Source organism: Primulina tabacum, chromosome 16 (genome assembly GCF_025594145.1).
Source record: "Primulina tabacum isolate GXHZ01 chromosome 16, ASM2559414v2, whole genome shotgun sequence".
Lineage (NCBI taxonomy): Eukaryota > Viridiplantae > Streptophyta > Magnoliopsida > Lamiales > Gesneriaceae > Primulina > Primulina tabacum.
The window spans coordinates 1,890,622-1,914,121 of record NC_134565.1 but is presented as its reverse complement, the minus strand read 5'-3'; the positions used below and the strand labels follow the sequence as shown (position 1 = coordinate 1,914,121).

Here is a 23,500-nt window from a genome sequence, read left to right as displayed (position 1 = left end):
GTTATTCTACTTATTGCATATATAATTAAATTTTTCATAAAATTTTGTTATAGTTTTTAATTATTATTTGCATAAAGATAATGCAATCATTATATATACTAGCAAAAGATGCACACGCATTGCATGTGTTATTATTATTTTTAATTTGATCAAATAATACTAAACACTTAACACGAAATTATTTTCAATTTAAAAGAGTTGTTCGATTTAAAATAGAATTTTTGTTTAGATTTTTTTCTATATAAAATATGGAATGACTTGAGGAGGTGTAAAATATGGGGTGACTTGAGAAAGTTTTTAGTATGGTAAAAAGGTAATTATGGAATTAAATATTTTGGTGTCCTCTAAGATAGTTACTCTAAAGGTCTCACACTTTATAATATAGCATAGATAATTTGTAGAAATAATATGTGAATTTTTAAAGTGGATCAGATATTATAGTTACGAGGAAATTATATGAAAATATTAATTATCTAAATGAATAAGTCATTTTCTTAAAAACTAATTAGTGATATAAAGCCAAACCACCAAGAGTATCAATCTTTATATACATTATATACGAATTAAAACTATTAACGAACAACAAAATAATAATTATTATGTATATGAATCATATCATTAATAGATCTAGTTATCAGTAAATTATATGAAAAACATTAATATTATAAATGAATAAAATATTTTCGTAGAAATTAATTGGTATCACAGAATCGGATTAGATAAGTTTGAACAATCGAGTCAACCACAACATTAAACAATTAATAAGTAGTCCAAATATTTATGACGTCATCATTCGTAGAAACAAAAATATATCGTGGATTTTTGTACTTTTTTCCCAAAAAATACAGAAAATTGGATTCACGGGCCTCGCGTGATCTCCTCCAAAAGATCACGAAAATTATGATTCCTCAAAATTTAAAAATATAAGCCTTTGCTTTTTCATATTAATTACGTGAAAATATTAATAAAAAAACCCTTTAAAGATCCTCCAAGGTGATAAATATTTATCGAGTAATTTTCGTTTACCTTCTTTATGTTTTATATATTTGACAATAATCATTTTTGACATGTTATAATTTTTATATTTGATAATGAATATAACTGTCAGAATACGAATGCAAATAACTCAATAATTATCTATAATATTTTTTTATTTTCAATTTTTAATATTTATTTATTTTTATATATTTTTTAAAATTTTTGAATGAATATATCTCTGATAATATTTAAAAAAACCTCTAATAGATTTTATGTAACAGGAATATTAATTTCAGCCAACCACTGTTTAACAAACAGGAATGTCATGCTTCTACAAAGTCAACCCAAAAATTTGATAAAATCCATATAAAAGGGAAAATTGGAATCAACGAAGATAGCCAAATGTTCAAATATTCAATTTTTAAAATAAAAAATCTGTGTGAAACGATTTTATGGGTCGTATTTGGATGAGAGAGATCTTTTATTTGGGTGATCCATAACAAAATATTACTAGACTATTATTTTTTATTGTGAATATCGATAAGATTGACCGTATTAGTAAAAACGTATTGATCTAAATCATCTTTAAATAATCATTCATAATTGATATCAAATCATGGCGCAAATTTTATTTGACAAATCCTTGGATCAACATTCAACACCATCGCCATTCCCAAGAAACTGAACCCGCTACAAAATGTCCGGGGAAGATGTATTCGTGGGTTCGATCGATCAAGGCACCACCAGCACAAGATTCATCATTTATGATCGGGCCGCGCAGCCCATTGGATCTCACCAAGTCGAGTTCACCCAGTTCTATCCTCAATCTGGGTAAATTTTTTTTTTAAAACTTTAAACTGTTTGAAGATTGCATATATATTTTTATTTTCTCGTGGTTTATAGCTGTTTTGTTTTCTGGGTTGTATGTGTTTTTCTTTGAATCAACAAAAAGGTTGAATCTTCTTTGGATTATCTTTGGGTTTTTCACTGTTTGAACACTGATTTATTTTCAGAGCATATATATTTTTCGTCTAAATTTCCAAAGAAAAAAGATTCTTTCGGTTTATCTGTGTAGTATCACATTTACTAAACAGTTTTGGTAACTGATGTATTTTCAGCTAACAAATCCAGTTTCAGGGGCCTGTTAATAAGAGTATATGTTTAATATAAATTTAAAAATAAATTAATGAACCCGTGTTGTTTGAGTAGGAAGTACCATTTTGGTTGATTTTGAGTATTTTGTAGATGGGTTGAGCATGATCCAATGGAGATTCTCGAAAGCGTGAGACTCTGTATTGCAAAGGCTGTTGATAAAGCCACAGCTGCAGGCTATAATGTTGACAGTGGATTGAAAGCCATCGGTCTTACGAATCAGAGAGAAACGACTGTTGTTTGGAGCAAATCCACCGGCTCCCCTCTCTACAATGCTATTGTTTGGATGGATGCACGTACCAGTTCTATCTGCAGGTAATTCTTCAATTTTGGATCAAAGATATAACTACTTTTAGCCTACCTTGTGATCTTTTGTTGTTTAGTGATAGTATCCGAATCGGGCTAAGATTACTTCTGTCATCTCGGTGTTGAGAAGTTGTGTTCTGAAGCTTTTATTGGGGAAAAAAGCATAAATTTCCATCACTAGCATTTATTTGAGTAATTACAATATGCGGACTTTGTATCATGAAGCACCACTGAGTGCAAAGAGGCTGGTCATGACTCTTGAAAGTGACCCTGAAGAAAAAATTCATGTGTGATTTGTCAAATATTTTTATATTTTCGTGTCAAATAGATTTCCATTTCTGGGTTTCTTAGTTCAGAACCTTTATTGTTAGATGACACTGGTGTGGGATTTCATTTTTGTATTTTTCTTCTAGAAAATTGGAGAAAGAGTTACCAGGTGGAAGAACTCATTTTGTAGAGACATGTGGTTTGCCAATAAGCACTTATTTCAGTGCTTTGAAGCTGTTGTGGTTGTTGGAAAATGTGGAAGCCGTAAAGGAGGCGGTGAAGCGAGGAGATGCATTGTTTGGCACCATAGATACATGGTTGATTTGGAATTTGACAGGAGGAACTGAAAATGGTTTGCATGTCACTGACGTGTCAAATGCTTCCAGAACCATGTTAATGAACCTCAAAACACTAGATTGGGATAAACAAACTTTGAATACTCTGGGGATCCCAGCTGAGATCTTGCCTAAAATTATCAGTAATGCTGAGATAATCGGGGATATAAGCAAAGGATGGCCGATACCTGGCATCCCGATTTCTGGATGTCTCGGTGATCAGCATGCAGCAATGGTGGGGCAAGCATGCCGGAAAGGCGAAGCTAAAAGCACATATGGGACCGGGGCTTTTATACTTCTTAATACTGGGGAAGAGATAGTACAGTCGAAACATGGGCTTCTGACCACCTTGGCTTATAAACTCGGGCCAAAAGCTCCCATTAACTATGCACTAGAGGGCTCGATTGCCATAGCTGGTGCGGCAGTTCAATGGCTTAGGGACAGTCTAGGCATAATCAAAACTGCTAGTGAGATTGAGGAGTTGGCTTTGCAGGTTGACTCATCTGGGGGGGTATATTTTGTACCTGCATTTAATGGTTTATTTGCGCCATGGTGGCGTGATGATGCTCGTGGGGTTTGTATAGGAATCACTAGGTTTACAAACAAATCCCACATTGCTCGAGCCGTGCTGGAGAGCATGTGTTTTCAAGTGAAAGATGTGTTGGATTCGATGGACAAGGACGCTGGAGAGAAGGGCGAGGCTGAGAATGAGAAAGGGGAGTTTTTACTTAGAGTGGATGGTGGTGCCACTGTCAACAATTTACTGATGCAAATTCAGGTATTACTTTCTTGCTACTCTGGTTCCTAACGGTTTCTTTAGGGGACAGTTATGAAATCAATTCCTAAAAGTCTGGTTTGAAATGTACAGGCGGACTTGATAGGAAACCCAGTTGTGAGACCAGGTGATATAGAGACTACTGCTCTTGGGGCGGCTTATGCTGCTGGATTAGCTGTTGGTGTTTGGACTGAAGACGAAATATTTTCTTCGGGCGAGAAGGCAAAAAAAGACACCAAGTTTGTTCCCATCATGGATGAGGAATTGAGGAAGAAGAAGGTGGATTCTTGGTGCAAGGCAATTTCAAGAACTTTTGACTTGGCGGATCTTTCTCTGTAATTTGAATTGCTTCATTCCGCAATCTCGTTTATTTATCTATTTTCTTGTTTATTTACATCCCAAAAGACAGTAATATTTCATGAGAAATGGAGAAATAAAGGATGTGACTACTTCTGCTGATGCATTTCATGAAATTTCTTGTTCCTTTTGGATATAAAGCCTTTTACTTTCTTCAAGACCTGGCTTGCATCTTTTGTAACACATGCTCTTCATTTTACCTCTTGTCGATTTTCGGTTCAAATTTTTTTGAAGGGATTTATGATATCGTAACGAGGTTCTTGAAAATAGCATTGTACTTCGTAAACAGGTACACATATCTTTTGTATTATCCTTGACACTGAGATATATCATAAAACCAATAAATAGTTGACCTTCTTGTTCGGTCAAGTGACCAGTACCCCTATATATATTCGTAACTGGAGCAACTCCGCCCCTTTCTCTTTACGCTACAAGGATCAATGCCTGCACGTCTTTGATCGACGGGAGGAGCATCTCAAAATATGGGGCGAAAGATCTTACGTCTACCACTGGAATATATAGAATAATCATGTTAGCAAGGCTTGGAGGATAAAATTATGAAATGATAATGATAAAAAAAATGATTGAAGTAGAAATATAATATATAATGATAAAATAATATTATGTTTTTTATGATTGGTAAGAATAAGATAATTTAGAATCTTTTGATGAATTGACTAAATTGTCCTTCCACTATTGCGACGGCGGTCGGCCGGCGGTGTGGTGGCCGGTCGGAGACGGCGGTGGTCGGCCGTGGGGGTGATCGGCGGTGGTGGTCGGCCGGCGGCGGTCGGCCGTGGGGGTGGTGGCGGAGGCGGTGGTGGCGGCGACGGCAGCGGTCGACCGTGGGGGTGGTCGGCGGAGGCGGCGGCGGTGGTCGGATTCCGACGGCGGTGGTGGTCGGAGGCAGGGGTGGTCGGCGGAGGCGACGGCCGTGGAGGTGGTTGGCTGGCGGTGGTCGGCCGACGGCGATCGACGGCGATGGAGGGGGGGTGGTCGGCGGTCGGTGGTGGGAAGTTGTGGTGAGTTTGGATATAGAAAAAGAGTAAAATTGAAAAAATATGATGGATTAAGAGTTGGATAAATAATACTAGGTGGAGATAAGTGATTATTTTATCCCAGTTAATATAACCTAATCATTTATAATAGAGATTGACTTGATTAAATAAAAATCTTACCAAAAGTGTGATTAGATGGGTTAAAAAGATATAAACTCACCTAATCAAGGGTACCAAACGCAGCCTAAGAAAATTATTATGCGAAATATAGTAAAAAAATGATTTTTATTGATGCATTTTGAACGTGTATTCGATTAATAAAATGGAACACTCGACAAAATGAAGTGGAGAATATATTGATAGATGGATATAATGATTAGACATGGATTTGTATTAACTGATGATATGATATACTATTTAATTTATTCTTTTAATGTGTTTTGCAAACAAATAATTAGGATATTGTCCGATATACTATTTAATTTGTTTTGCAAACAAATAATTAGGATATACTATTTAATTTATTCTTTTAATATGATATAGTATTTAATTTGTTTAATTTAATAAGTTTAAAAAGAAAAAGAAAACGAATGTTATTTATAATTGCAATTTCGTGAAATCATTTAAAAACGAGTGCAATTATTGGGAAATCCTTTTAAGACAGGCAAAGTGAAATTTGTTAACTTTGTTTATATGCCAAGAAATGAAATATGATAAAGAAAGTTTAATATTGTCTTAATCATATAGACAACATACTATAATTCACCCAGCTTCTGTAGATGAAAAGATTTGGATTTGACAGGCATTTGAATAGATGAAATGAAATGATTTTATACTTGGACGTATTTGAAATCAATCACAATGATTTAAAAATAACTAATTAGAATTTAAAATTTATTGTCAAATGAATTTTGCAAAACAAACCAATAAATTTTGAAATCTCAAACTTTAAACCCATTCATCCAAATGCGAGTTAAGATTTTAAATTTTAATTATATACAACGATAAATAACAAATGCCATAAATTCTTGTTCGAATTGAGGGGTTATTTATTTATTTATTTATTTTTTTCGGTGACTTGAAGCAATTATTTATGCAATCTGAATCAGCTGACTCATGCATGCTTTGTCCCTTGTAAGTTGTAAACCGTTCTATTAAATTAAGATATTTGAAACAATATTGTTGATTCAAAATCGTGATATGGAAGATGTTGGATATCTTTGATTTTGTTTTAATTTTGATGTAGCCACAAAATGTAATCCTTCGTACTTTTCTACGTGCTCGTAAACGAGCCCAAGTAGTCATAGATTGGTACTCCGACTGCCTCATAATTGGGTCTAAGTAGTCGTAGACGAATGATATGCGAGTAGCGTAAGTGAATAATGCAAAGGAGTAGCGTTGGTGAGTAACGCAGATGGATTCTTGTTGCCCTAGACCAATAAGCAGTAACTTTGTGGGTTGTCACATGCATTACAAACAAACGACAAAGATGACAGCTGGTATAGACACTCCGACACTCAAGTTTATAAATAGTTCACAAATATTGTCCGAAAGTTGAAGAGCTCAAATAGAAAAATGAAATAGTGTGTACATTTAATAGTGAGAGTGATATTCTATTTATAGGTTTTTTAAGAATGTCCATTGGACTTGGGCTTTGTAGGGAAAGTGGGCCAAATAATGAAATTGTGTTAATAACACATCATAGGCCCCTACTCTTGAGCAACGCCAGTGAATTGGGGGTGATAGAGAGTACATTACATATCTTGGAAATAATTAGTCTTGAGATAGAGGTTGGCTTGGTCGCTGAGAAATAATTATAACGATTGAGTCTGGTATTCTAGACCTTGTAGATGGCATTGACTGAGTAGCTTCGTACATTAATAGTTTGGAAATTGTTAGGCTTTTCCATAGTCGGTCAATTATTTTGTTGAAAAAATCAGATTCTTTATCGATTTATCCCTTGTTTATAGTCGTTATGACTTATGCATTGACTTGCTGCATTTCTTTTAGTCGATATGACTTCTTGTTATGACTTGTTGTATTTCTTATAGTCGATGTGACTTTCGTTAATGAGCAATAACGTAGTGCTTAACGCGTGGAAAGTTGCGAGTGGATCAAATTCCCAAGATTTTGTCTCAAGGGGAAGTCTTAAACATACATCTTGGGCGGATATGTGTCCCGAGACTTAATTTTATTGATGTAACCTCTTACAAAGTCTGCAGTTTAACTTTCTTGCAAGGCTGTTATGGCCTCTTAAGCACGGATAACATTTACCAACTTCACATGTCTATGACATTTTACTACTGAAGATGTGTCTTGTGGTTTTTCATTGAATAGAACTCGTCGATTATTGAAACCGTGTCTATCCTGTAATAAACTTCCTTTCAATGTAGACAATCATAAAATATGTCAAGAACTTTTGTCCATTGAAATCATTAAGATATAATTTCTCTGCAATATTGTAAATATTATAAGCATTATACAACTTAAAGTTATCTCGATCCAAAGCAGAGCTATGTCCAAAAAGTTCTACAGCTTCATCATCAAATCTATCTGCTATTGAATTCTTCCACCTGAAAATCTACTGCGACATGAAATCCATCAAAATGGTAATTATGCTCAACTATAATAGATTTTTTTTGCTGGCACGAACGTCCTGTAACAGATCTATAACAAGAATTCATATCTAGAATCTCAATACCATTATTTTCACAAACTGATAGTTAGAAGAACATCATAATCTTCTGCTCTTAAACCTACTTTTTGAAATCGTCGATATTGTTATCCTAATTTGATTCATGTATACTCCATAACAGGTTGATATTCCTCTTAATATATAATCTCGTCTGATTGAATCTCTTTCATTGATAGAGCATTGCCATATTGGAGTGCGTATGACCGGATCTAGTTAAATATAATCACTAACATCATTATCAACTCTAACATTCACATAACTGTAACATGCTTATTTAAAGTGTAATCATATAATGTGGATACAAAACGTGAAAAATATCAACTCTTCCATCCTAATTGGATAAACATGTAAGACATTCTTTTGAAAATGTATGTAGCAAAACAATGAATCTTTGATTAATTAGACTCATAAACAAGTAATTCTGTCAAGTAAGTAAACTTTTTTTACATTTTCATATTAGAAGATCCCAAAAAACATTCTATCAATCAATAATTACATCGCGAGATATTAATTCACTATAAGACATCCATAGAATGTTTATTGATTGCAAATTGAATATTTCAATCAGAATTCAAATTTTCTCAACACATGCCTACGATAAGAAGACCATCAACAATGAAAGGTGCAAAAGCTATCGCTAAATATTTTAAATGAACATTAAAACTAATATCGATAATTAATAACATCCAAGTACCTAAGTAGAAGGAATGTGCACAAATGAAGAATTTAACATTAAGCCAGCGACATAAGCATTTCACTTTATTAAAAGTCATGTAAAGCAATTTATTACCGTCTCAAAAACTCAAATTAAGAAGTAAAAACATAACTCAAACTACTGTCGCAATCACTTGACAAATAATTGAAGACTCATTTATTAATTTCTACGCATGAACAAATTTAATATGATTTTATTTCTAAGCATGACATAAAATTCATAAACAACTAAAAATGTACATCGTACAGTAGTTAATCTCAAGCTCAACATGTACCAAAAATCTAACTACAAACTCGACTAAGCCAAAATTTGAATATTTATGCGTAATAAATGGAATGAACTCAACCATGTTAGTGTCACATCATTATTATTAATTACTAGCAACTAAACATACACTTGGACGTGGAAATTCCTTTGATAGGGCAGAGGGCTTGCTGTGATGGGATTAATGGGTTTGGCTTGTATCTGTGATGATAAAAACAAGGTTCATCTATCAAACTCTAATCTATAAAATACAAAACTCACTGCAAGAATAGTTACTGTAGGACCGAGTGCTTACCGCTTTACCGAAAGCTATAGCTAGTGGTAATGGTGCAACTCAAATCTTTTAAACCGCACAGCAGGTCAAGCACCACGGTTCGATCGCTCTACCAAGCAGGGACAATTATTGCACCCAACAATCTCCCTCCCAATAATTGTACTCCTTGCAATCAATGAGAATCGAACCCGTGACATTGGCTCTGATAACAATTGTAGGACCGAGTGTTTACCGCTTTACCAAAAGCTATAGCTGATGGTAATGGTGCAACTCAAATCTTTTAAACCGCACAGCAGCTCAAGCAGCACGGTTCGATCGCTCTACCAAACAGGGATAATTATTGCACCCAACATATATGCGTCTAATAAAGAAAGTTTAAATTTTGATTTTGAATGAAAAGAATGTTCCAGCAAAAGAAAAAATTGGAAAAAAATAGTTACTGGTTAGAAAAAATGTGGTCAGAAGAGACGGAGAAATATGTATGTGAGACATGAATATGAAAAATGAAATATGAGTTTTTCCTTTCGGACTTCTTAGTTTTAACTAATAATAGCAGGGTGGTCATTTTTATAGAGTTTAAATTACCGAAAACAGTTTTTCTGTGAAATTTGGATAGTATTAAATAGTAAAAATAATTTTTAATAAAATGATAAGTTATCCGTCTTACAATTGAAATTACACCTGAGGCTAGATGTTTGTTTTTAATGAATTGCAAACTATGTAATAATTTGGGAAACATTATTTGACATAATAGTTTTTCATGTTAGGAGGCGACATTAAATATTCCTTCTTTTGTAATAAATCTTAATATTATAATAAAAAAACAAAGAACAAAGAAGCACAAAAGTAATAAAATAAAAATAAAAAGAAGGGTACTAAAATACCGTTGTGACTAACACAAAATGCAGCAATTAACGCCTTGCTGTTGGAGGTGAAATCAAAATCTAATTTAGTGGAATGTATTTTTTTCCCTTATTGTAGTACATTGTGTGAGTCCAGGTGAAAAAAATATATGTAACCCCTTGTATTAGTTAGATTAATTGTTGGAAAACTCCATAATGGAGATTTTGTCGCTGTTGTTAGCATCTTCAATCCTTAAAAGATTCAAAAACTTATCTATAAGCAACATACTGGAAAGAATATAAGAGCTTGACCCTAGGAAACTTATCAATTCCTCAAGAAATGGCAAGTGTCTTCACAGATAATTATAACTAAACCGCAAGAGAGCAAAGAATTAACAAATTTATACGAACACTTACGCCAAAAAATTCAGGCGAAGAAACCACCAAGGTCCACCAATCGAACACCCCGGAGGAATTTATTGAGAAATACTTTGTTTACACCTCCACCATGCTGTATCTTGGAACATTTCCACAGCTTAAATTTTCATGTGAAGGCACATACCTCTGACATTTGTTGTTGAAGAAGCGTAACAATCGTCTAAATCTTTGGATAAACTCTCTTTCACCTCACAGACGCACATAAGGATTGTCGACTGTGCAAGCCATGCACACCATTTGGGAGTTGCTGCCGGTTTTTTTTGCGTTTTGTGACAAGCGTAAATCCTTCGCTGTCTCTTGTCTTGTTCATGTTTACATCTTGCATTTGATGAGTTTTTCTATCATTACCATCAAAGATCTTTATGATTGCACTGTCATTTGCAATTGCTTCAGCAGAATCACTAGAATATTCATACTTCTTGTCACTAATAGGAGTGATGCTAGTGGGGTCAGAAGAATTCTGTACTGAATTTATCATGAAACTTATAAGAACCTGTCTTGCTAACTCCGCCTTCACTGCATCAGACCCGTTTTTCTTGGTCCTTTCAGTTACTTCTTCAACGAGATTCTCTCCTCCAGAACCTGAATGCACCTTTTTGTCGTATGAATTGGTGTTGTTGCTAGGTTCTGAATCTTTAGCGGTTGCATTCATTTGCCACGCACCTCTAGGAACAAATGCAGGTGCATTTGGATTCATGGTAAAGCCATTTAATTCAGAAACTGGGATTTGGTGATTTGGGAATCCATGTCTGACCCAGAAAGCATGGCTTGCTCTACGATACATGGGCGATCTTGGACCACAAGGAATTCTAACAGCAACTGATTGAAACCCCATTGGCTCTGCGAGTGGACCTTGGCTGGCCACTAAGTCATAGACACTTATGGCAGAAGTGGATTTTAATGAATGCGTCAAAGAGTAGGAACCTGGACTGAATGGTTCGGCAGAAGCCGAAAGCTTGGTTCCATTTGTTTCTACAGAATTCTCCTGGTTGCCGGGATATGAAATATCTTCAGCATCCGAACAAGAGTTTGCCAACTCGGATCTAGCTTCAAGAACTTCACCTTCACTGTCCCCTTCAGCATTCTTGGGATCTGGCAATGAGTCTTCTACAAAAACTCCTGCCCTCACATCCTGTTGTGCTGTCTCTTTTGGACTTGTGGAGAACTGATTGCCAGATTTTTCGTCACTTAATTCTTCTACTTTCTCCAGTAAGGGCTTTAGAACCGTACCTGGTGCTGCCACGGCTACTTCTTTGTATGACAATGATTTTGATGCTATGAGAGTGGCAGGAACTGGAGAAGCTTTAGTTACTGATGCAGGACTTCTGGACATCAAAATTTTTGCCTGCGCTTTACTTGAACCATCAGTCGTATATAAGGTAGCTTGCTTCAGGGGAGTCACTTCAGCAGGAACTGTCTTGAATGTCCCCTTACCCCCCAGTGAAGTAACCTCCTTTAAATAACAGCCATCTCTAGAATTATCTGTCTTTATCTTGGCAAGATCTGGACGCTTTCTGTTAAACTTTCTACCAGCTCCATTACTGGGCCGTGATTTCGAATTGGCTTCCTGCCACGCTTCTAAATTCAATTCTTGAATGCCTTCTTCTGAAAATGGACTCACGAAAATATCTTCGGCGATAAATAATGGTGCTTGGGAGGAGTTGGTATCTGACTTTTCCTCTTCACTGCTACTTTCTTCGGTTGTTACACTGATTTCTACACATTCATTCCTGACGGCATTTTCATCTTTTCCCCCTTGCTGCTCTAGATGGGATTTTTCAGCAACTGGAAAAACCTAATAGAAAATATTGCAGAAAGTAAATTTGTAGCCTAAGAAGAACCAAACGTTTATCTATTCAATAAAAAATTCAGTAATAATAATGATGAGTGCATATCTCATATAACAAAACGAGTTTGCATCAAAGAATAGGAACTAAATGTTGTTCACCACAAAGGTCAATAATAATCAAGAAAACCATCATGGAAGAAAGCTACGTTTTATCAGAGAGTTGAATGGCAGGCGTAGAAAATTACTGGTATTACAGTTCTCGGCAACATAATTTAGCAAGTAGAGATCAATTCAGAAGAAAATGACATGCACCACAGCAAAACAGATATTCATTCATGTAATATTTTTTTAAAAAATAAAATAATTTCAATAGCTGATTTTCTTGAATGGAACGAGGAGGAGAATTTCTCTCTGACCCTAGACTTCTGCTGGGGATTTAAGTAGAACGTTTTGCAAATGGAGATCAATTCAGTGCGCACAAGATGAAATTCTAAGAAAAAGGTCTTTAATTCAACTAAATTTGATTTCGATACCAACACCATCAGTCAAAGGATAATGAACTAATGAGGGGTCTTGGTGAAAAATCTCACCTACATAGTTGTAGATTAGTGATCTGTGTAGGGATAAATTTGCCATAAAAAGGTTCTTGTTTCTTGCTACGCAAAAGAGAATACCTTTGAACGCCGTTTCCTCTGAGCATCAGCTGATTTTGGCTCCTGATCTGGACTTATATAATTTAGGAGATCTGACACACTGCATAAGAATTTTGATTGTATTGGTTTTCCAATATGGAAGGTGAAAGATTAAGTAAAATTGAGATACCATATGGATACCTCAGATGGCCTTTGCTGGCAATAGATGCATCTGGTTTGGGAGTTCCATTACGTGCTGCTTCTTGCTGTTCCAAGGCTTTTGATTCAAAATATTCTAGCCATGCAGCAGCATCCTACATGTACTCAGAAAATATTATCTACCCAACTTGCTTAATGTTGTCACGAATTTGTTAAACCTTCATAGCAAGCCACTTGTTAGAGTGTCTGTGTCTGAAGGTTCATTCACAAATAAAAATTGCAGCCATGATCAAAACAGAAAGCTCCCTAGATTTCCAATAGCTATAAGCAGAAGCTTTTGGCAGACGGTTTTCATATAATATGCATGTACTTATGATATTCACAATTCTACAATAGAGCCTTTCTGTAGATGAGTTTAAACTGAATGTTCCAAAGTCGGCCAACTTGGAGAAGAAAAATTGCAAGTACACATCCAGAAACAAGGGCAAAGGTTTTCCACCTTTCAGCATGGTGCAAATCATAAATAGCTAATAAATGTAAGTCTAATAGCAAGAGGAAGGCATGAGTTCATAAATTTGTGAACCTGAGTCCGGAGATCCTCTGCTCCCATTTTAGCCCGCAGAATTTGCAATGTAGTTTGTTCATGCTGCACGCTCAGGGAATATGCTTCCATCAATGAAAATGCAATGGCTATCGCATGATAGCTGGCAGCAGTCTGTCAGACAGTGACAAACATATTAACTGCCAAGTTCCATTATTTTTCGGTAAGCATGGGCATGATATTCATGCATGCAAATAAGCAGCAGCTTGTTTGTCATGACTTGTTAGTGCATCCACAGAATGTCTGAATATGGACATCACATGGTAGCACTGATGGATTTGTACAGAAGTTACCTGTATGTGATCTGCACCTAATAATCTTTGATTGCATTTGAGGGCTTCATGCAGATATCTGAGAGCGACATGAACATTGCCCATACCCTCTTCCATCATAGCCATATTTATGTATGTAGCGGCCGTATTAGGATGAGAGAGTCCACATGTAAAATGAAGAAGGTACAGTGCACGGTTCACATATCTGCTCATAGACAAACACGTTGAAGTTATCGTTAAGAAGCTAAGAACAAGAAGAGATGCAAGAATTTTGTGCTGAAGGAGGAAAAACCGGAAAAAGGAGGGAGGGGGAGAACCAATTAAAATAAGTAAATTTCATACAGGATAAGAAAAGTCTATGCCGTTGTTAAGAAAATTACTATGTATTGAAAAGAACGATGCTGATCACTAGATTGATCATGAAAATATAAATGATGCATGGGAAATAGTAAGAATCACAAGATTTTTCTTTTTTAAATTGCCTCCATAGACCCAAATAGCATAAATCACAAGTTTGACGAAATAAGTTTAAATGCACCCAGTTTAGAAGCTGAAATACATTCTTGGATGAATGGCTGACTACAGATAAAACAGGGATACAATTGAATTTCAGGATATCCAACCTCGTAACTTACTTTCAACATAGAAATTATTTAGATGCACCTTTATAGGATCATGATATGAGAGCAAAATGCAATTCCAGATGATAAAATCACTTCGAGAATCTAACAATCATATACAACTCACTTTAAAGCCAACTCAATGTGTTGAAGACGGTAATAAAACACTGATAAATCTCCATAGCTTTTCATTGTATCAGGATGATCAAGCCCAAGCTCCCTCTCATTGATATCTAACGCCTTTTGCTGATATATGGTTGCCTATAAAAGAACAATTAAAAGACAATCAGGTTGAATATCCTCCCATTCGATAAAATTAAGCACTCATAGGTCTGCATGCACTATATCATGGCACATCCTACTTCGAGAAAATGGTCTTACATCCTGTAGAAGCTAGATAAATCTGCATAATATCGCTCATGGAATTCCTGACAATAATTAAAACTTTGACTATTTCATAAGATCCAGTAATGATGCGGGGCAGTTGCATATATAATAAAAACAAAAATTTGTCTGTTCTTTTTCAGGTTTTCAGTGTATGCTGTTAAGAACACTATAACTAGAACTGCCATTCTTTTATTATTGAATTGACAACCATCATAAAACAATGTTTCATCATGGAAATTCAAATTTCAACATCCCCTCAGGAGTATTGCAGTTACTCTTCAAATTTGACTAAATTCTTATAATACCAACCTCCACTCTGACATCCATACAGCGTTGATTTATTTACTTCATTTAATCAATTCATTAAATATTTTTTTGTGGGGAGGGAGAAGGAAGTATTTGGTGACGTATAATTAAGTTATATACATCAAAATCAAGTTGAAAAACTTCATCACCTGATCAAAATCTCCAGTGTGGTATAAAACAACAGCTAGAAGACTGTAAGCACTTGCAGTTGTTCGATGATATGGACCACAAACAGCAATCATCTTTGCCAGAGCCTTCAGTTTAAAATTAAGCGTAAATTTTTATTATGGAGACATGAGAACAGCACAAATCACTTACATACAGGGAACAACTACAGTACCTTTGTTCCATATTTAACAGCATCTTCTAGCTTCCCTTTGTCAAGTGCAACCTTGGAGGACTCCAAAAGAGTTCGCCCATCAGCAGAAGAGCATACTACATGCTGTAATTTTGAAGTTCAAAGAAGTTATCATAGATTACTTGATACGTGATTAGATTTTCTAGTTTTTGCTTGCACCTACCTTGCAGACTGGTACCAAGCTGATGACATCAGATTTCTTAAATGGAGTGGAGCTGTCCATATCATAGTCTTTAGGAACCAACTCTAACCCAACCTAAAAAACAGAAAAATTACTAAATCCTTCCCAGTTATACAAGATTTAGTAGAATAAGTTAAGGTAGAACCTTATGACAAAGTCCTCTGAGTACAGATAACTTTCTCAAATGTCGGAATTCATCTTTTAGTTCCCAACCAAATTTTTTCTTTAGAAATACATGCAGCCATGTTAATTTGAGCGCTTGATCTTGCACGTCATCATTTTTGGATTGGGAAGACCCTAGCAAGAAGTTTAAGGCTGTGGCTATTGAAGTGGACATGCTATCCATGCTCTGAACAGAAGCAATTACAGCTTGAAGCAAATGTTTAAAGGCTCGGGTAACCATCTCATGAATACAAAGAGACTGTATATGAGGAAGCTTCTCAGCAAGTTCAACCTGTTTTAAACAATAATATTTATCCAACTTGAAGCATAGAATTTCATGCGAAACACATATAAGCGCACTTGTACACACACACAAAGGCAGATTTCACCCACCACACGACCTAAAGAACGCATTTGTAGCCCTCTAAGATGCATGAAGTCGGTCAATGTATGCCCATCTACTGGAGAAAGTTCCAATGATGCAAAGTCTGCGACCTGAAAAAGGAAAAGAAATAACCTCATTCTTTAGAAGCACTCCAACAGTTCATTATGACTACATTTATTAGCGAGTGATACCAGCTTAGGCAGCGCAACATCGTCATAATATCCATGTGCCATCTTGACCAGCTCATCCACTGACTGCAGGTTGAAGCAGTGAATTATAAGGACCCATGCCATGGAATTATCTTAAACATTGAAGGAAAAAATAATAGGGCTTGAAGAATTAGCTCAAATTGTTCGAGCCGAGTACTTCACCCATCTTGCTTCATGGTGTTCAAGCGGATCAAGTTACATCCACTACCTTCAAAAGGATAGTCTTGGAATTTCATATTTCTGACCCCAAGAACTGCCACAATTTTTTGAAGGTGTTCGTCTTGCCAGCAGACAAAGCCACAACCCACTATCCTTTTTCGAGACTAAGAAAATCATCTTGTTAATCTATATTATAGCCTTATGGCACCTAAAATGCCATCAAAGACACCCATTCCTTCTCAGACGAGAGACCTGAGTAGAGGGAGAGTAAGACTTTGTACTACCCTGTCCGTCCAAGTCAAAATCCAACTCTTGTGATTGTTTAGTACTTCCGGCAACCAATACGAGTTTCAACTCCAATGGCTACTAGAAGACTAGAACCTTGTATGCTAGGATATAATGAGAGTTGTGTAGAGCGATTTATGGTACGAAAAAGAACATATACTACTTGAGATGGGGCATGCAGCCAACAATAAAAAAGGAAGGAGGTAGAGACGATTGGAGAAAGGATATCCGAAACTGAAGAGCTCTTCTCAAGTAAATATCAGGGTGTAAACCTAGATACACTATTAGGTTACAAATATAGCCATTTATGCTCACTTTTCTAGTACTTATCTATTTTGAGTCCAGCTCAATGACCCATTTTCTTTCCTTTCTTCCTGCATCAATCGACCTCATTCTCTTGGAGGCCAGAGATCGGCATTTGAGAAGTAACAAAGAACCATTGGATTATTCTTTTCAATCCTTTTAAATATACAAGTTCAAAGTTATGAAGAGAACCATTGGGTCAAGAACCATTTTTCTTAAATTTTAGTCATGTTAAAAATAATACCTTGGTATGAAGACAGACCCCATTTTCTTTCAAACGTGAAATGGCCTCTTCTGGAACATATTTCAGCAACTCAGGTGCAGACTCAAAGATCTTTGACTCCCCCATCTTAATTTCCATTTCTAGGCTGCTGGATCCAGCACAATGCTCTTCATCCTTTAGGCTAGGAGCTGGTGCTTTCTTTTCCTTCTTCGCTAGCATTTTAAATTGTTTCCCGAGTCCTTTGATTACTTCATTCTCTCCCTTGTGACCACCAGAGCTTTTATCTGCTGGTGTTTCCTGCTTTTGTAGATGCTGTACCCAACAAGAACCAAGTTCCCATCTGATGAAACTTCTTGTCACAGCAGGACTATCTTCGAGCTTTCTCATACTATCCTTCATTACTTTTTGGACCAGACATCTTGAAGAGCCAACATCCATCAAATCAGGCCTGAGAGTTGGGCCTCTGACAGATGATTCAGTACATGCCTCATTAAGCATTACTCTTAAACTGTAAATGATTGAACCACTTATCAATATATAAATAAGGATATAAGTAAGTCAAAATGTCAAAACGTCAAATTGTGTAGTCAGTTTTTCAGAACATACGACAAATAAGAAAGACAACAAATGATTCAACTAAACACCTAGGTTCAAGTTTGGCGACTCGCCTACTTACATTGTGAAACATAACCTTAAGGAGACATCCAATGGATCTAACAAGGAAGCCACCCACTTAGGTATTGAAATGAATTTTAAACGATATATTGTATTATGAACTACATCTGCAGGCAAATGATGCTAATGTTCCTCTATCATATATTAGCCGCCAATTCCTTATCACACAGCAACAACTTGTGGAATCCATTGTAAGCAATGCTTCAACTGAACAACGCTTATGCTAGTGTACCAGATGCAAAAAACTGAGCAATAGGAAATTCTAGCATGCAGTCAAACACATTGTGTGTAGCACACATTTGCAATAAGCAAAGATGAGTCATACAACCTATTAATGTTAAGCGCATTGGACCCCCCATCTTCTTGATCCTCAACTAGAACATCTTGAATAAGGCTCTTTCCCCTTTTAGCATTTCCAACTACCTCAACTGTTGCAGTGTAGCCGGACTGCCTCACAACTACTGTACCCAAGGAAGAAGTATCCTGAAAATAAGGACACTTTTCACTCTCGCAGATAACAAAGTTTGCCTAGCTAAAGAAGGGAGTATTGAGGGGCAATGATGTAAAACCGATGAATTCAATTTGTCATATAGTTTACGATGGGAAAAGAAAGTTAGCATCATACACAAATTATGATTATAAAAAGTGACACGGTTAATTTTCTTCCATCAAATAGATGTGACCTCTTTATGAGAATGTGAGGTGATAATTATACGTTATTCATCTAAGAGAAAATAAGAGATTAGCTAACAGATTAATACTCTGACCCACATCAAACTTTATGGAAAGAAACAAAGAAACAGGCTTACTGTTGAAATTTAAAGAATTCACATATGGATAAATTTGAGAAAGCAAAATACACACAATTTAACTCTTATTTTTATATGGGGAATACGAAATAATGAGCTTATCTACTTTTTCTCCATTACAAGATCCTGTATAGATTTCACCTAATCCTTGAGTAGAGGCACCATCATTTCAGAACTTCTATTTCAAAAACTGAAACAAAATAATCTAATAATTATTAAACCTACAGATGAATGTTAATTATTAAAAATTACAATTTCATTTTTGGCGGTGCATTAATCCATAAGCTCCATTTTAAAAGACATAATAATCAGGTGTAACAATGCAAGGTGAGCCAAAAATTTAATAGTTGTGCAGAGAAAGTAGGAGATACTCACACGTACTACTACACTTTCATCTGCAGTTATTCCTTTAAGTAGATTTTGTCGAGAAATTTCTTCAGCAGAATCATTAGAGGTTTTAGAACCAAATATCTTTAATTCCCTTTTCAAGTTTGCGACCGCATCATCCCTTTTCACCATAATATAAAGGTCTCCAACGCGACTCTCATGCACAACTGAACCAGGAAGAAAATTTGCAGTGTCGTTAGCAGTGGAATCCATCACTTTTTGTATGGATGAAGCCGCTTGAAAGATGGCGACATCTAGAAAAAGATTATGAACCAAAAATGCTTTTCTATCTCGAACCACTCTCTCTTCTTCAGTTTTACAAGGAAGGCTAGCCAATATTGCAAAATCTGTAGCCCACTGTCTACTATCATACACGCCGCATCTTCCCTGGCCTCCACCATTTCCTCCCCAATTCTCATCCTCTCTAGGAAGGGGTATGAAGTTCGGTGCAGAATCAACAATAGACGGAGGAGCAAGCCACGTATTGGCACGGAAACCACATGGTAGGTTACCGAACTGAAATGAATACCATAACAACTCATTTCTCCTTCTAGTATAACCTTAATTGAATGAGAATTTCCTAGCTAAATAAGAGGTTACCTTATTGTGCTCGATGAAAGCTTTTATCAAGGATGCATATGCCTGCACAAAAAGTATCAATTAATTGTCCTATAATACCACAAGGTCTTAACACATTTGGATTTTGGAGCAACAAAATCACGTGGAAATGCTCACATTGGCAAAAGCTTGGCTTTGTTGTTGCAGAAGATCCACCAAAGAATGGCTGTGCAAAACTTGTTTGCCTAAAGTGTAGAACCCTTTCACATTTGCCATCACTTGTATTGTCCTCCCATTGCATATTTTTATCTGCAACCACATCGTAATATCATCAACTGTAACAGTAAGTATTATCTCAGATATAATGCTCGATCCACCTCTTTGTACAATATTTAAGACTTATACACATAGGTTGAGATTTGCCTTAACCCTCCATTGTTCAGCAGCTTTCTTGTAGATAGAAGCCAAATTGACTTAGCTGGAAGTTCTTCACTTAAAATCTTTTGGATAAATTATAACTTAGTCTTAAGCAGAAGACAATGAAAATGAGACAACACGATGGCATTTCATACAAAAATATTAAAGCTCCACATAGACTCCAAAATTGCATACCAAAACAAATAATGTAAGTATGCAACAGCCACAAGGAATACCATATCATCTTTCAGATGAACTAGGGAGCAAAAGAAAGTATTTTGATCAGAATGTTGCTCTTTTATATGATAACCAAAAAATAGCACTACAGTCCACAAATAAAAGAATTCAAATAACCGCACCTGTACTGCGAAGTAGTCACCATCTCGCCGCATTTCTCCATTACATTCCACTCTTTTCAAATCTGCAAAATTTTAGCAGCCATTTTTTTTTTCAGGAGAAATGTACACGATTCTAATAACCAAGCAGAATCATAGAAACAGTGGAGGAAGAAGTGATCTGACGAAGTATAGGAGGAGATAGGTGAGAGAACGAGAAGAATTCGTAGAAATCCGAGAGCTTTGGAATAGGCTGGATCGCCAACATATCGTGACATTCCGATATCGCCAGAGGCGTAATCTCCGGTGACTGCAACTCTCCATTGCGTGTCCGTGCCACGGCGGCGCTCTGTTGGATTTTGTTCTTCTTCGATCGAGATTCCGACCCACCTCCCTTAGGTTTTCCGAATCGCGTCGTGCAGGCGACGATGTCCAAAATCCTCCGGACGTGAGATACAGCGAGCGACTCATCGGAGTAGTCCTCTGCAGTGACAGTGGCATTTTCGTTAATAACATGGAATCGTCGGGCCAAATGTTAAATGTGTTTATTAAGTCAATTTTTGTATTCAAAGCACGTTTTTCACGTATGAAGTCAGTTTCAAGGCTTTGATTATTGCAATCATTAAAGAATAAAATCGACATGGGAAGTCGAGGTCACATTTTTTATTTATTTAAAATAGTTTTCTTGACTGGATTAACTATTCTAATAAGTACTATTTAAAATTTTTTACTTAATTAAACTACTAATTTTACCATCTTTATTTAAGGTAAAATAAAAAAAAAACTCATCGCTTATTACAATTATATTTCGAACCTAAAATTTTTCTCTAAATTTGAAATTTTGATGTCAACAGGACCGACTTTGGCCATGGATGGACAAAGACTTTAACCTTTGAATCGAAAATTGTTGGCACAAAACATGGCTTTCAAATTTGGTGGGCAATTAATTACATGGGTAGGTAAGAAAGACTCATTTTTATTTTTATTTTATTTTAAAAAAATTATATAAATTTTTTTTACAATTTAAGTTGCATCACTTATATAAAAATAAGAGTAGGTCTTTTATGAAACGGTCTCACGAATCTTTATCTGTGAGACAGGTCATCCTTACCAATAGTCACAATAAAAAGTAATAATTTTTCATGGATGACCCAAATAAGAGATATGACTCATAAAATACGATCCGTGATACCATCTCACACGAGTTTTTGCTTAAAATAATACTCGACATGCCCTTTATTAATTTCTTTTTTTCTTATTCTATATTTGACTCTACGATGATTGTGGTGAATGGCAAGCATGGGAAAGTGATTGGCTTGATACTTAATAATTCTTGAAAAAGGCCAATCCATAGAGGCGGCTATAATGTAATGCTTATTTAATTTACTTTCTCAGAATAATCGTAATAATGTAATGCTTATTTAATTTACTTTCTCAGAATAACGTAATTCTCCATGAATGTTTTATTTCTTTTATAAAAAAAAAATCAAATTTTTGGGTTCAAAGAAGAAGTTCAATTATTTGCCTTAGTTGTTGCAATGTAATGAGATGTCGTACACTTTTGCAATGTAATAAAGGTAAATGCAAAAAAAACCCTCGAAGATATAATAGAAATTTGTCTCATTTTCTCCATTTTGATGAGTTTAATAAGTTTTCTTGATTAACCAAGCAGCCTTTTTACATGAACTAAAAATGAAGTTTTCGATCAAATTGAGGTTACAACTCAATCCAATCTAGAATTTTCTTACCCTCCCACTTATTTTAATGGGACAAAATTAATAAATTTCAACACAAAAAATTATCAATCTAGACCTCACACTAAATTAAATTTTTAATGGGGATCCACAATAAAAAAACAACCACCTAAATATTCATTTAAGGCATACTATAAATTTTTTTTACCACCCCACAACCAAATACTTGATGGTACATTTAGGAGTAAGAGTTGTGCCTACCTTCAACCATTCTCAGCAAACATGGCTTCAGGCTGGTGACTTCTAGTTTTTCACTCAATTTCTGTCCTTTCACCTGTTCGCAGACACACAATTCAAAAAAAAAAAAAACCCCCATTTTTAATTTGTTGTTTTTATCAAACTTCAATACCAAGAAAAACACACAGACCAATTTGTGTGTCTGTGTGTGATATGAACTTACCTCGTGGGAAAGAGAATAGTTTGTAAGGTGGCATGTTTCAACGTTAACTGCCAACAGCTTCTTCACATCAAGAATCTTGTCTGTCGAGATACCCTTCATTTATGGATAAAAATATTTATAAAAAAAAAATCGAAATGGGATTTTCGAAAAATAATCAAATCAAATGTGAATAATTAACAATAATATATCAAATTTAGTACCTTGAGCACAACTTGAGTCTCGTATGGGGTGATTACACAGACATCAAGAACACTTGGCACAACTGCAAAACCAAGAAAAAAAAAAACTCACAGAAACAACAAATATATATATATATATATATATATATATATATATGTAGATTCCAAGAAAAGATGCTCACCTTTCTCTTCTTTCTTTTTCCTTTCTGATTTAGCCTTATTTCCTTTGCTCCTACTCGACTTAGGTGCCATTTCTCGCCAATCCTTTCTTTATTATTATTATTTTTTTTTACTAATAACAAGAAAATATTTATATGTTCATATATCTATATATAGTTAAAGCAAATTCAAGTAATCCAAGACACACATGAATGCCAAGAGGAAGAATAGAAAGAAGAAAAGCCAAGAGAAATCTAAGGAACCATGTATGGTTTTTTTGGTAAACAATGGAAAAAAGAAGACAAGAAGTAGAATGGAAAGAGAGTGTGTGAATTATGAGCTGAGCTTTTTGGTGAGAAATGAAATCTTGTGAAGGTTTGGTGGAGAAGATAGGATAAGG

At 35.5% G+C, this 23,500-nt stretch overlaps 2 protein-coding genes across 2 annotated transcripts; one reads left to right on the top strand and one right to left on the bottom strand.

The window, feature by feature from the left end:
• The first annotated feature begins 1,565 nt into the window (after positions 1–1,565).
• On the top strand, positions 1,566–4,369 carry LOC142529314 (glycerol kinase-like). The gene is made up of 4 exons (XM_075634818.1): positions 1,566–1,809; positions 2,224–2,445; positions 2,850–3,816; positions 3,907–4,369. Exons 1-4 carry the CDS (start codon positions 1,676–1,678, stop codon positions 4,150–4,152), a joined length of 1,569 nt encoding a protein of 522 aa, XP_075490933.1. The 5' UTR covers positions 1,566–1,675; the 3' UTR covers positions 4,153–4,369.
• A 5,889-nt stretch (positions 4,370–10,258) lies between these two features.
• On the bottom strand, positions 10,259–23,500 carry LOC142530190 (protein REDUCED CHLOROPLAST COVERAGE 3-like). The gene is made up of 23 exons (XM_075635989.1): positions 23,124–23,500; positions 22,963–23,024; positions 22,763–22,855; positions 22,564–22,636; positions 20,795–21,091; positions 20,633–20,694; positions 20,034–20,165; positions 19,899–19,940; positions 19,287–19,814; positions 18,431–18,585; positions 17,449–17,935; positions 16,440–16,502; positions 16,257–16,358; positions 15,847–16,155; positions 15,684–15,776; positions 15,503–15,604; positions 15,312–15,416; positions 14,597–14,730; positions 13,871–14,054; positions 13,560–13,691; positions 13,019–13,131; positions 12,860–12,938; positions 10,259–12,191 (listed from the first exon to the last, which is right to left on the bottom strand). The coding sequence occupies exons 1-23, from the start codon at positions 23,191–23,193 to the stop codon at positions 10,581–10,583; spliced, it is 5,028 nt and encodes a 1,675-aa protein (XP_075492104.1). The 5' UTR covers positions 23,194–23,500; the 3' UTR covers positions 10,259–10,580.